The sequence below is a fragment of the Conger conger genome, chromosome 16, assembly GCF_963514075.1.
Source record: "Conger conger chromosome 16, fConCon1.1, whole genome shotgun sequence".
In the NCBI taxonomy this organism is placed as follows: Eukaryota; Metazoa; Chordata; class Actinopteri; order Anguilliformes; family Congridae; genus Conger; species Conger conger.
The window spans coordinates 27,436,496-27,450,430 of NC_083775.1; the positions used below are offsets into that span (position 1 = coordinate 27,436,496).

The window sequence follows — 13,935 nt, forward strand, 5'->3', positions numbered from 1 at the left end:
AGTATGAAATCAAGGTTTTTACAACACACTTCCAGGTCTCTAAAGCGTGAAAAATGTGAGTTGTCTGCATGGCTGTAAAGCAGCGCTCTTTCTAGGCTAGCATACGTCAGCATGAGGTTGGAGACTGAGAGGCGGTTCGGTTGGCTCTTGGTCTTGGATTACTGGCTGTAAATAATTTTCCTTATGTTTTATTTATATGGATCCCACCCTCATTCCTACCTGCTGATAAGACATGGAAACTACTTCCCACATTACCGGAGTGCGGATGAAAAATACTTTCAAACCAGCTGCAGGTGTTCATCGGTCTTTGCAAGTAGCCCAATTTGTCTGCGTTTATAACTATATTTCTAGCGAACTTCAGTTAATGTACGTTCTTCGCGTGTCGAATATCCTAGATTGACATTGGACAGTATGCCGCTTATTTGATTATTTTCAGACGCCCAAATGACGCTAAAATGATGCGTAAAGTAGCCGAACCTTAATGTTAATAAGATTAACATGAGAGAATCATGAATGCACCTGGAACTACGCATTGGAAGATATTCTGCCATGTTTTTACATTTTTCGAGTAGAAGCGACCTTTGTCTGCGAATCATTTACTTTATTTTGGAGAAATGGGTTCATTTGAAGGTGGTGCAGTGGTTCCTTGGACTCAGAAGAATGCTTCGGTGTTCCCATTCAGCAATGTATCATCGCCTGCGCCTTTCGCAGAATCCTCCGGTTCCTTCAACGAGTTCCTCATTACTTCTTTACTCGGGACAATCTTAACCGTGATGTGCTTGGTTGGCGTGGCCGGAAATATTTACACGCTAATCATAATGATTATTTCCGTAAACGTGACCGGCTCTTTGTGCATTTACATCGCTAATTTAGCCCTGGCAGACTTGTTATACCTGTCAACTATACCATTTGTAGTTTGTACTTATTCTTTGAAAGACTGGTACTTTGGGGACATAGGATGTCGGATTCTGTTCAGCCTGGACTTACTCACTATGCACGCCAGCATCTTCATCCTCACTATAATGAGTACGGAGAGGTACCTTGCGGTGGTGAAACCTCTTAACAGCTTCAGCAGATCCAGACACTACAGGCGGACAGTTACCTGCGCTGTTTGGCTCGCGTCTTTTTTGCTCGCGCTCCCAACTATGATCATGATTGATCTGAAAAGAAACGTTGAAAACGGAGTAGTGAAACGCATGTGCCACCCGACCTGGCAGATCCAGGCATATAAGGTGTACCTGACTGTGTTGTTCAACACCTGCATCTTGGCCCCAGGGGTTATCATTGGCTATTTGTATATCAAGTTAGCCAGGACTTACTGGATATCACAAACCCAGGTTTTCACAACTAATGATGTGCATCGGTGCCCCAAGCAGAAAGTATTGTACATGATTTTCTGTATCGTTCTTATATATTGGACTTGCTTCTTACCTTTTTGGTTATGGCAGTTACTGAGCATATACTACTTCGGACAGAAGGGGCTATCGAACAGAACGACGATGTACGTAAACCTCGTAGTGACTTGTCTCGCTTACAGCAACAGTTGTATCAACCCGTTTCTCTATACATTGTTAACAAAAAATTACAAGGAATACTTGAAAGGACATCAGAAGAACTGTAGATTTAAGAGAAAATTCAGGCGCTCATCTCAAAGGTCCGTTTCGTCTGGAAGTCACCCGTTCACGGATACGCTTACTGTCGCGCATTTAAAGGGTGTTACTGGTGGCTGCAGTGTTTGAGTGTCAAATCTGGGAAATGTTCTGAATAGGACATCACACCATTAAGTAATCTTCACTAGGCTGCACAATGTGTGTTATTTGTCCATTAAAGGAATAGATATTTAATTGGAACAATCCTGATTAATATCCATGCTGTGAAGTGAATGCCGCGAATATGTATGATAAAATATTCAAAGTAAGTTTTCTTTCGTGTAACACTTATTAATTAATGTTCAACTAGCTATACATCTGGCACTACGGTTGGAACTTAATATAAGTTCTGGAACCGTAAATACATCCACAGCTGTCCTGAATCCTGCTCTCTGTTTGGCTCTGTGGTTTATTGGACGACTTTATAATTGATTGGACATTCATTAGGCCATGCTGAATGTTTGTAAAAGCTTACAATGTTATGGGAAGGGAAATTATGCCTTTCTCTTGATTCTGAATGCAATTGCGCTGGCCGATGTTTAAGGTACCCGGGACAGTGGATATGTCACTCAACCTTATTTTGGATATTTTCACAATGTTTTGCTTATTTGATGGCGTTTGTTCATGGGAGCATTGTCACGACGTAAATGGTAAGCATACGTTTCTGAAAAACTCATTCCAACGAGAATGCAATTGGAGTAATGTTCTGCACATCAAAATGCAACCTGAGAAATCATGGTATCCAGGTATTTCGATCCATGATGTTATGTTCAGTGTATGATAACATATAAACAATTACATAAAACAATCTTTTTAAACTGACTTGTACAACCCGTTGACGTTTTTTTCACAATGATGTTTTGGCTCGTTATCATTTGCCTTGTCTTTGAATCCTTAATTAGCTTATCTACCAAATTGTTTTGCAATTTCTAATTTCCTTTTACAACAGCTGTGAAATTGTGTGAAATTGTTTGTGATATATACAGTATACAGTGCCGTGAAAAAGTATTTGCCCCCTTCCTGACTTCCTCTATTATGCTTCAGATCTTTAACCAAATAATATTAGAAAAAGGGAACCAGAGTAAACACAAAACACATTTTTTAAATGACTGATTTATTTAATGAAAAAAAGGTATTAAACACCTAAATCACCCCTTTAAAAAATGTATTTCCCCCTTAATATTAACCCTCTATGGTACACATTATGCACTTCAAAATAATCAGGTCTTGTGTATTTTTATTATTTTACTATTTGAACTTCTATTCTATAAAAAATGTTAAGTTTAGCCTTTTTCTTTTTTTAAAAATTATTATTATAATTTTAGGTAATTTTAATTAATGTTATAAATGACTTTGTTACATAAGGGTAACTTTTTTTCCCCAAAATGCCCCAATACATAAGGAAAGTGGAAACTGATAAGCAGTCAGAATGTAATCATGTAATGTTTATTTTTTCTTTTATTGAATTATTTTTCAACTTCAAAAACAATATAACAAGTCATTTTTATCACAAACATGAATTTTATAGAAATGGTAAATGGAGAACAATGAGCAGTGAAGAAAATGACTTGTCCCTTGCATGCAGATCACCTCAGCCACTGAGGTCTTATACCTATACCTAACAATTCCTTTCATGAAAGGTCAATCTTCAACATATCAAAAGTTAAGAATGTTGGCACACTTCTAACACCCCATTTCGGGGGCATCGATTTCTGCCAAAATTAACTTAATTGCATTTTTCATATCTCCCTTGATAAGCACATAATGTGTTCTCTCATAGGAGTAACGTAGACAAAAATGGACAGTGGAAATGTGTTTAGCTTTTGAGATATGACCCCATAAAAAATTGGATTTCATGGAACTTGCCACATTTTAGGTGATGGCCCCCTAAATTTTAGAAGGCTCGAGCACAAAACCAATGCAGCATATGAAGCTCAAATTTTCAGGATTTTTATTCCTCATCATTGCCTACCACCACACAAAGATTTAAGAGATGCTGTGTTGCAATTCATTTGACTTGACATGAAATGGCCCTATAGCAGTGCCACTATGGACTAAATATTTACCCCTAAATGGGACTTTGTCATTTATACATGACACACTGTTTTATGGAGTGTTTACTTTTAAGAATGACTGGTTATATGCTTAAATATTTTAGAAAACAATTTTAGGAACCACAACATATTTGTTTCAACTAGATTTGTGTGAATTATACTTGCCATGACACCTTTCTACTACGTGCTTGAGTGTATGCCACGGTCTCTGTTACTTCCTCTGCATTCCCAAAGGTTTGATCATATGACCAAAACATTGTAGCTTTACTGGACAACGGGGAAGTAATGTTGTGATATATAAAAAAAATAAATGTTGAGATGTTTGTTGAGAGGTTTTTAACATTTATAATGTACTGTTTTTCCTTGTGTCATTTATACATGACAAAGTCCCATAGATGATTTAAAACTGGTTTCACCACCTTTGGCGGCAATAATTGCAGACACTTCCTATAATTTGATATCAGTCTTTTGCATCACTGTCTGGAATCTTCCTAGAATAGGCTGACCTGCCAAAATTCTTTAGAGGGCAGGACAACTAATCCAGGAAGTCACACATGATCCCAGAAGAACATCCAAAGACCTGCAGGCCTCTCTAGCCTCAGCTATATCAGTGTTCATGACTCTACAATAAGAAACAGACTGGGCAAAGAAGGGACCTGCTAACCATGAGAAACATCAATGCTCATCTCACAATTACAAAAAAGCACCTGGATGATCCCCAAGCTGTTTGGGATAATGTTCTATGGACAGATGAGCTGAAAATTGAATGATATGGGTCCCATTATGTCTGGCATAAAGCAAATAAAGCATTTCACAGTAAGAACATGATGCCAAACATGGTGATGGTGTGTGGATGCTTTGCTGCCTTGGGACCTGGATAACTTGTCATTATTGGAACCGTGAATAGGAAGTCCACATCGAATTGACCAAAAATTATCAAAATTTGGAGTAGTCAATTCCTGACTTGCCTTGAATCATGATGCTCTGGCAGAACCTCAAAAGCGCAGCTCTTGCTCATTCCAATTAATCTATTGAAGCAGAAGAGTGGGTTAAAAATCCTCCACACCGATGTGAAAGACTGATATCAAATTATAAGTGCTGATTGCAATTATTGCTGCAAAAGATGGTGAAACCAGTTACTAAATGCTTATGGCAGTTGGATGGTGGATGTTTGATAACTTTTTTCATTAAATCAATGAAACCATTAAAGAAATGTGTTTTGTGTTTACTCGGGTTCCCTTTGTCTTATATTACATTTTGTCTAAACATCTGAAACCATTCAAATAATCAGTTAATCACGTGGCAGCAACCCGATTCATAAAAGCATGCAGACATGGTCAAGAGGTTCAGTTGTTGTTCAGACCAAACATCAGAATAGGGGCCAATTGTGAGCGGAATGTAACTTGTGGAATGATTGTTGGTGCCAGACTGCTGATTTCATTTTCATCCACAAAAGCCTCAGAGAACATCCAGTGAGCAGACGTTTTGTGGGTGAAAATGACTTGTTATTGAGAGAAGTCAGAGGAAAAAGGGAAATATACAGACCCATGATTTATTTATTTATTTGCCTCTGTACTCCACAATTTGAGATTCATAATAAAAAACAAATTGCATGTGGTTAAAGTGCACATTGTCAGCACTGTATATAGTGTATATTGTGTGTGTATATATACATTCAGTGAGCACTTTATTAGGTATTTATTTGATTATTATATTATTTTAGGCTTATTAAGTCTTCTGCTGCTGTAGTCTATCCACTTAGTGGTTTGACACGTTGTGTGTTCAGAGATGCTCTTCTGCATACTACTGTTGCAATGTGTGGTTATTTGAGTTACTGTCACCTTCCTGTCAGCTTAGACCAGCTCTAGACCTTCTCCTCTGACCTTTCTCATTAACAAGGCATTTCTGCCTGCACAACCGCTGTTCACTGGATGTTTTTAGTTTTTCTTACCATTCTCTGCAAACTCTAGAGACTGTTGTACATGAAAATCAGCAGTTTCTGAGATAATAACCCAGTCCAATTTGACAAAAATAGACAAGAACTGAAATTTTGCATTGCAACAGGCTTTTATAGTCAAGTTGTGTTATAAACATTTCCTAAATTATACTCATAAATTAACTTGTCTCCCTGCCTTGCATGTATCTTAGCTGTCTGCCAATCGTTAAATAGTTTTGGTTTGGAAACATTCTTGGAGCATTGATTGCTCTGTGTACCTTTCTGATTAGAAAGTCCATTCACTTTATGTGAACTACTGATATACACACCAGCTGCTTGTGGTTGACACAAGTTCGGCAAATGCCCCCAAATATGCCCGCTGTTTTTTTTTAGGGGTCCCGGAGAGCCACTAGGCACGCCGATTTCAACACAGCTAATTTTCCTTACGGACCATCCACTGTAACCAGCTACATTTTATGTTCATTGAAGTCATTTCATGACTGTTTGCAGGCCGAGTGGTACTGTGGGCCAGCACTTGGTTGCTATCGGAGTGACACCTGACCCATTTTGTTAAGATGGATGGAACCAGTCAGTGCAGAAGGAATAAGATGAGTGAACCAAGGCCACTTTTGGCCAAAAACCACAAATGTATATCTGAGCAACCAAGAATGTTACCGATGTGTGTCTGAAGCAAAATTTATTGAAGAAAAATGGAACTTGCTGCTGTAGAATGAGCTGATTTATTTGTCACAAGTGAATTACTGCACATAAAGTATGCTAAATCATTTCATTTAGCACTTTATTTTTCAAATTGTGCAGTCTAAACAGGAATTTTACAGTAGCCAGCATTTAGATCCCCCTCCTGCCCATCTTGGAGTTCTTGGACTAATACTACAGTCTTAAATCATATTGCTTTTCATGATATGTTTTATTTCTTTTAATATTTCGAAGCCTTCTGTTTCTGGCTGGATAGGATCATTCACTAGATGCATCATGTCATCTTCAGATCATGTTTCACCCTTGAGTATCAGGACCAATGTTATTGGTGCACCAAATATGGGTGGATGGAATAAATATACTCACTGTTCTGAATGTGTTGCAATATCTCACCTTGTAAACTCTTGTTTCAGCAATTCAGCAGTATTGCTCAGATGTGGTAAAACGTGTCATTTAAGGTATGATATAAGGTGTGAGTCTGGTACTAAGATTCCAAGCCTTACCACAGATCCCATTAAATGCCTTTACAATTTTTGCCCATGTTTACAATTCTGATATCATTAGCGACCAAAAGATAGAGGTGTTAAGGATTGGGTGGGAAGCTTTCTCACGAAGAGATACTTTGCGAGTTATGCAAAACAGATGTGTGTGACATTGGTCTTCCCTTTTCTCCTAAATAGTTTTCTCTCTTTCTTTTCATCACGGCTGCCAAGCACACAGTGTGGCTGCTCAATGTTCATGCTCCCGTGATTAGAGCAGGCAGACTTTGGCATGAATTCTGGTGCAGCATAACAAAAGCATTTAGCACAACCCTGCTTCATTGCCTGTCGCCAGCCAAAACACATCATGAAATATTGGCCCAATTTTATGAAAGACAAAACCCCATGGAATTCCTGTGAGATTTTCATCCTCGCACAATAAATTATTACCCAGAAATTGGTCTTTTTTTATTTGTATCAGCACACATTCCAAGAATGGCCAACCTGTCTGGAGATTTACTTAATGAAGAGTAACATTTGGTAGATATAAACTGTGCAGATTTTCTTTTATATGAAGTTGGTCTTATAGATTTTAAATTTGATTTTAAATTTGTTTTCTGCATTAGTGTCAGTAGTGTCATTTTTGTTTGTGAATGTTTAACATTTTCTTAAATAATATATTAAGTCTATAGACCGTGATTCAGATTACCTGGTTAGCCACCAAACAAGACGACTGTAGTCTGAAGAAGTACTGTGGCAAATCTTCCAATATGTCCACCTCAGGTCACCATTATGGTTTAGGACAATTGATATATGGGTCAATGATGCCGGGTAACAATTTCAGTCAGTTTGGAGAACACAGCTTTTTTTGTAGTAAAAATGTAAATTGAGTTTCCAGATCACTTCTCAGCAAAAGTTTTGTGTGAGAGACTTGAGCACAGTATAAAATACATTTTTGTTTTATTTCCTGAGCGCTACATACTTGTCGCGATCTCACCTTTAATATTTCCTGGTTATTCACTTCTTGAAACATCATGTTTGTTAATAGAATTAAATATGGCTTGAAGTGCCTTTTCTGATAATGTTTCATACAGGCATACAGGTATTACTCTGCAATGGGGTGTGTTCTCAGTGCGCTTTATGCATTTTCAGCAGTTATTTTATTTTATTTTATTTTTACTACTGCTGGTGACCGTATGTATGTGTGGTTTTTAAAGGCAAGTCTGGTTTTATCGTTGGCCATTTCAATGTATTTGAGAATCACAAGTCTTTTTAGGTATTTAAAATAAAGATGTAATTAATGTTTTTTTGCTTGAAATAAGTTTGCTTGAAGAAGTTCAGCTTTGCAACTGGTTATTGGGAGGTAATAAAAGCAGAATAAATACATATTCTGAAAAGTTATCCTGTCTGAAATGCAGGACTGATATCATATGATTCTAAATTAGAATATATTAAATATATTCAGCAAATGTAATTTTAAATATAATCAAATATCATTCGAATGAAGGTAAAGATGTTTTTTTTTCAAAACTGGAATCCCTTATTTGTCACTGACCCACATATCAATACAATACAGTAATCAATACGGATCTGGCATCTTAATCATATGTTGTCTCTACGCCATTACATGAAGGCACAGTGTGGTGTCCATAACCCAAACCCCAGCAGTAACTGAAACTAATCATAGTGAGAGACAATAACACAAAGGCTGTATATGAGAGAAAGAGAGAAAAGGGAGAGGAAAGAGGGATACAAAAAGAAGGTAGGTTGGGAGTATCAGATGGGGGTATGCTGAAAGAGATTAAGGCCGAGAAGTCTGGGGACATGGACAGGGCAGACGAGGACGGAGGAGGGGGGGGGGGGGGGGGCTGGGGGGTGGAGGTGGTCTAAATTCTCACTGTTACAACGGTGATATGTCAGCACTGAGAACATCAGCTTTGATCCGTGTGATGGAAGGTCAGGGCTGCCCATGTCACCTAAAACACTCAAGGCCAGATATACTAAGCCTTTTGCATCGATTTTCAGGCGTACATATGACATATTCAGCCCAGGAAACATGTATGAGACTGGCCCAAGGCGCTGGAACCGCAGTATGTGTGTAATCTAGGCGTGTCATCGCACGTTCTATCCTTAATTCATATGCATTCTTTCTGGAGGGGAAGGATAAACATCTGTCCCACTGTGATAATAATTACTTATACTGCACAAGAAGAGTTTGACTGTAGCCAAAAGGTTTCACTGTTCAATACAATGGAACTAGAGGGCTATATCTGTAAAATTATTGTTTTTGAGACAGCGTGCCTTGCTGTACCATATCGCATCATGGTATTGCTTTATAATATATTTATGAATGATTAAACTTATCAATGGTTGCTGTGGAAGATAGGCCCTTACATTTTAAGTTGAATTGAACATTTAACTTTTGTATTTATTGTTATCAGTGTCCACGTTATTCAATTGTAGACTATGGTGTATAAAAATGAAGCTGTGTTAAATAAACAGGTCTAGAGTGTGAGTGTAATAATATATGATGCTTAAATCAGTTGACACTTCTGGAACATCATTAACCCCAAGACCATCAGGCAGAAGCAGAAATGTCACTCCGTTGCAGAATGTCTTGAATTGTTTAGCGTGAACACAATGTGTGAGGCCATTGCTTTTCCATTTGAACTCTGGACAGGACAGCTCATGGTCCCAGGGAACTGTATTTGCAGACCTGTGTGCTTGACTTTGAATATAGATCGTGTTTCATTGTCTCCTACATAAAAATTGTAGAGGTGGTTAATTTGAGTCATTTCCAAACTCTTACGATTGCAGTTTGATTTGAGCACAGTCCCCAGGGGAGAGAGCTCCAGAATGCTATTCCTTCTCCCCACACAGGGCTGCCAGAAATCTGCCCAAAAAATCCAATCTCCATATTTATAGTCCATCTCCAGTTCCACTTGAAGGTATGAACTTAATTTCCCTCCTTAAGCACGCCACTGGTGATGTCTGTAGTTCATTTTATGCGGTGTTTGTAAAGCATTGAACACAAGGCACGAGACTCCTCTCTCTTTCTTTCTCTGTCCTTACCACGCTTGCTCTCTCTCTCGCTTTCTCCTCAATTCCTTCTGGAGAAGTGCACGCCTTGGTTGTCCTTGTTTATTTTGGCCTGAAACATCTCCCTGATTTGTTTAACTTTTACTACTCTCCAGAACACCAGCGCAGCAGACAGTGTGTTCATCGAGATAGAATGTGCCTGAACCTGGCATTGACGTTTTTGAATGGCACGCCATTATTCATTTTCAGGACTATGTGTCCTTTTATAGCTTATACGTAAATGTTTATACTGCTGGGTAAAAGTATACTTTAAACAAAACACGCTGCTCAGGGAGGCTTGTCGTGCAGTCCCCAGGGAAGCGGACTCAAGCCGTAGGTGCTGTTACTGTGTGCAGACCGCCATGCCATCTTCTGAGACGAGATTCCCTGTCTGTCCATTACCCTCTCTGCTTTCCCTCTGTCTACGCCAGGGGTCTCCAACCCTGGTCCTGGAGAGCTTCTGGGTCTGCTGGTTTTTGTTTTCACCTTAAAATCAGCACCTGTTGAGACCCAGGTAACCAGGTGAGGTGAGTTAATTAATTAAATTAGAGCAGTTGATTATAGTTAATTGCAGGGTAAGAACGAAAACCAGCAGACCCAGTAGCTCTCCAGGACCAGGGTTGGAGACCACTGGTCTACGCGAAACAACACGTTTAAATAAGATGACAGAAAAGCACCGCCTTGTGCGTGAGGTGAATTACGTAGCAACTCCAATTGAAATGTAAGACTCTTGGCCTTTTTGAAGCGCAATATTCTTGTTGCATTCATGTTGTCCTGCAATTCCATCCAGTACATTGAATAGAAATAGAATAGAATGCTTTTACATTCATTTCCTGAAACATTGTGTTTGTAAATAGAATTAAATATGGCTTGAAGTGCCTTTCCTTATGATAATTTTTCATACAGGAAGGTTTCTGAAGAATTATACTCCCGTGGGGCGTGTTCTCAGTGCTCTTTATGCATTTTCAGCTGTTTTTTATTTTTTCATTTACTACTGCTGGCAACCAAACAGCTGAAATGTCATTTAATTTATTACTACATGTCAGTTTACGATAGTTTAGTGAACAATCATTTTCTGCATTTTTGTATCAAAGTCTGGTAAAGGTTTAGAAGTTGAGCCTTGCAACTTCATTTGGTCTGGATGATTACAATTTTGTGACAGTTACGGTCTCAAAATCTGGGTCTGTCAGAAAAATGTGATTAAGTTCAGATGTTTTAAATTAAAGTGAGTCCATGCAACAAGGCCACTGTTTGATGATTGTTGCCAAATTGCATTCATTTAGTTCACTCATCTGTATGAAAGATTAGGTATGACATTGATGTGGTACTGAGCTCTTAGAATTTACGGTCACAGACACAAAGCAATATCATTGAAGGGAAATGCATGAAATGTACACAACAGTATATATATATAAAATGGCTGGTGTGTACATGCCATGCATATGCATAAATTGTATCTTTATTTATTTGTTTGGCTGTCTTTGTATTATTTTGATCCATTGTTAGGTGACATTGGGTGTCTTGAAAGGCGTCTCAAATACATCTCTCCACTTGTTTTGATTGTGTATTGTTTTTATGTCTGGTATTGGTTCCCGTCTGAACTCACTGTTTGGCATCTGAGCTCACTGCAGTAACCTTTGCTGTATATTCAAGAAGTGCAGTATAAATATCCAGGCTTCCTGTTGCTTAAAACATTGGCAAAGATACTAAACAGACCTTTTACAGAAATTAATAATGGCTTGATTATTTTAAAAAGGAACAAACATCTGTCATCCAAGAAACTAGCAAGACCGAAAATAGAAATGTAACTGAGTGTTTCATTGTATTCCACACACGGGACTGGCAATAATTTATGTGAATTCCATAGGAACAAAGGCGTCTCCTTTCGGACTCTCCAACCTGAATCGATCATGTAATAGAGTCTGTCCCCACTTTCGTAGTATAACATGATGCAAGGCATATTGGGTGGTATGGTATGCATAAGCCAAGCATTCATAACCATCTTTCAGTTCCTTTGAATGTATGCACACAATTGAACTTTCGCAGGGATTTACACATTTCCACAGGAGGTAGACTTATTTACATTCCCCAGAAATGTTCAAATAAAGGCTAATGTGTATAAAAGGGATGTAATTTCCTACATTGATCACCCAATATAGATTCAAATTAACAGTGACAGTCTGCACTTTGACCTTTTTCATTTAAAATGATCTAATGTGCTGGAGTACACAGAACAGAAAATGTACTACGTATGCTCTCTTTTATACTTTTAGATGTTTTAGATTAGTCTATGGCTGAAAGAGAAAGAGACATATCTGTAGGCTGAGGTTGAGAACAGGCATGTAAGCAATAAACAGTTATGGTAAATGGCAAGTGATTCATTCTGTGTTGTCATTCTTTTTTGAATACGTATTTGGTCATTCATCCATTGTTGCTGTCCATGGCGAAAAGGAGACTGGCTCCCCTGGTGGCTGAGTGATTTTGCTGCAGCCTGGAAGACTGCTGGAGAGGATTGGGCCTTGCGTCAGACCCAGGGCCTTGGCCCGTCGACCACAGGACGGCATGTTCACAGGCTTTGACGTGCATAACTGCAGTAAATTTTGAAATATTCACATCGGCACAAGCGGAAAACTGGCATGGTAATCTGTTTTAATAAGAAAGATGTTACCTGAAACCTACCAGTCCTCCTTGACAGAGAACTCTATTTCATTCTGCTGTATAAAGCCATCCTGCAGAGAGTGATGTGATATCTGAGTCTGTTCCAAGTATGAAAGATCAAAACAGAATTCTCCACTGTGCTGGTTAATCGTGCTGGTTAGATGTGCGCACGCCTTGCAAATGAAGCCGTTGATAAGCTTGAGCAAATCTCTAAATGTCCACAAGACAGAGCTGTGGAGCTTTGGAAACAATCCTAACCGTACAGTCTTCCTTTACATGTGTAAAACTTGGATACAATATGGGTGCAATTATTTTTTTATAGACTAAATTTGTAGAGAACATTAGAACACTTGTAGATAAAAATAGCTTCCTCAATCCAGTTCGCCGTGTCATTTCAGAGGTCGCATTCACGCAATTCTGTGTTTTTTTCACAAAGTGAAAGGCAGCCAAAACGCAGGGAAAGAAATATACTGCGTCCTATAAAAGAATACCATTGCTATTATCAAGCTTGATCAGGTGTTGTGTTGTTTAAGACTGTTGGCCTTTTAAAGTTGTATTTGTATCACTGATTATTTTCAAGGATTTTCAAGCATGTGCGAGGGCATAACATATGATAAAATACATGAAAATAAATGTGTTTGTAGAAAGCTATGATGCAAAATTTGTTTCAGTGGACAATAACAAACTCTAGAGACTGTTCCAGGACATTAGTAGTTTCTGAGATAGTAAAACCAACAATCATTCCATGGTCAAAGTAATTTAAATCACATTTCTTCACCATTCTGGCAGCCACATGATTAGCTGATTAAATATGTGCATTGCATGGATGGTACAGTGGTTAGCACTGCCGCCTCACAGGAAGGGGGTCCTGGGTTCAAATCCCATGGGTTTCCTCCGGGTACTCCGGTTTCTTCCCACAGTCCAAAGACATGCAGGTTAGGCTGATTTGAGAGTCTAAATTGCCCATAGGTATGAGTGTGTGAGTGAATGGTGTGTGTGCCCTGCAATGGACTGGCCACCTGTCTAGGGTGTATTCCTGCCTTTAGCCCAATGTATGCTGGGATAGGCTCCAGCCCCCCTGTGACCCTGTTCAGGATAAGCGGGTTAGGATAATGAATGAATGAATGAATATTTGCATTAACAAGGTGGTGTACAGGTCTACCTAATAAAGTGCTCACTGAGTATGTAAAAAAAAAAAAGAAAGAAGAAATTTAATGGAAAAAAGCCCTTTATTATTAGAAGCCCTTTTTATTCAGATGGGTGGGGAAATCATGTTCATTTAAATAACATGGTGAAATAAATTTATATAAATGTTTTTTAGTAAATGTATAATAAAAATGTATTTAATGCATAAGACTGTAGTT

The 13,935-nt window shown here is 38.5% G+C and overlaps 1 protein-coding gene across 1 annotated transcript; it reads left to right on the top strand.

Moving 5' to 3' along the window:
- Nucleotides 1-256: 256 nt before the first annotated feature.
- Nucleotides 257-1,934, top strand: LOC133114810 (urotensin-2 receptor-like). The gene has a single exon (XM_061224467.1). It carries the CDS (start codon nt 615-617, stop codon nt 1,737-1,739), a length of 1,125 nt encoding a protein of 374 aa, XP_061080451.1. The 5' UTR covers nt 257-614; the 3' UTR covers nt 1,740-1,934.
- Nucleotides 1,935-13,935: the final 12,001 nt, after the last annotated feature.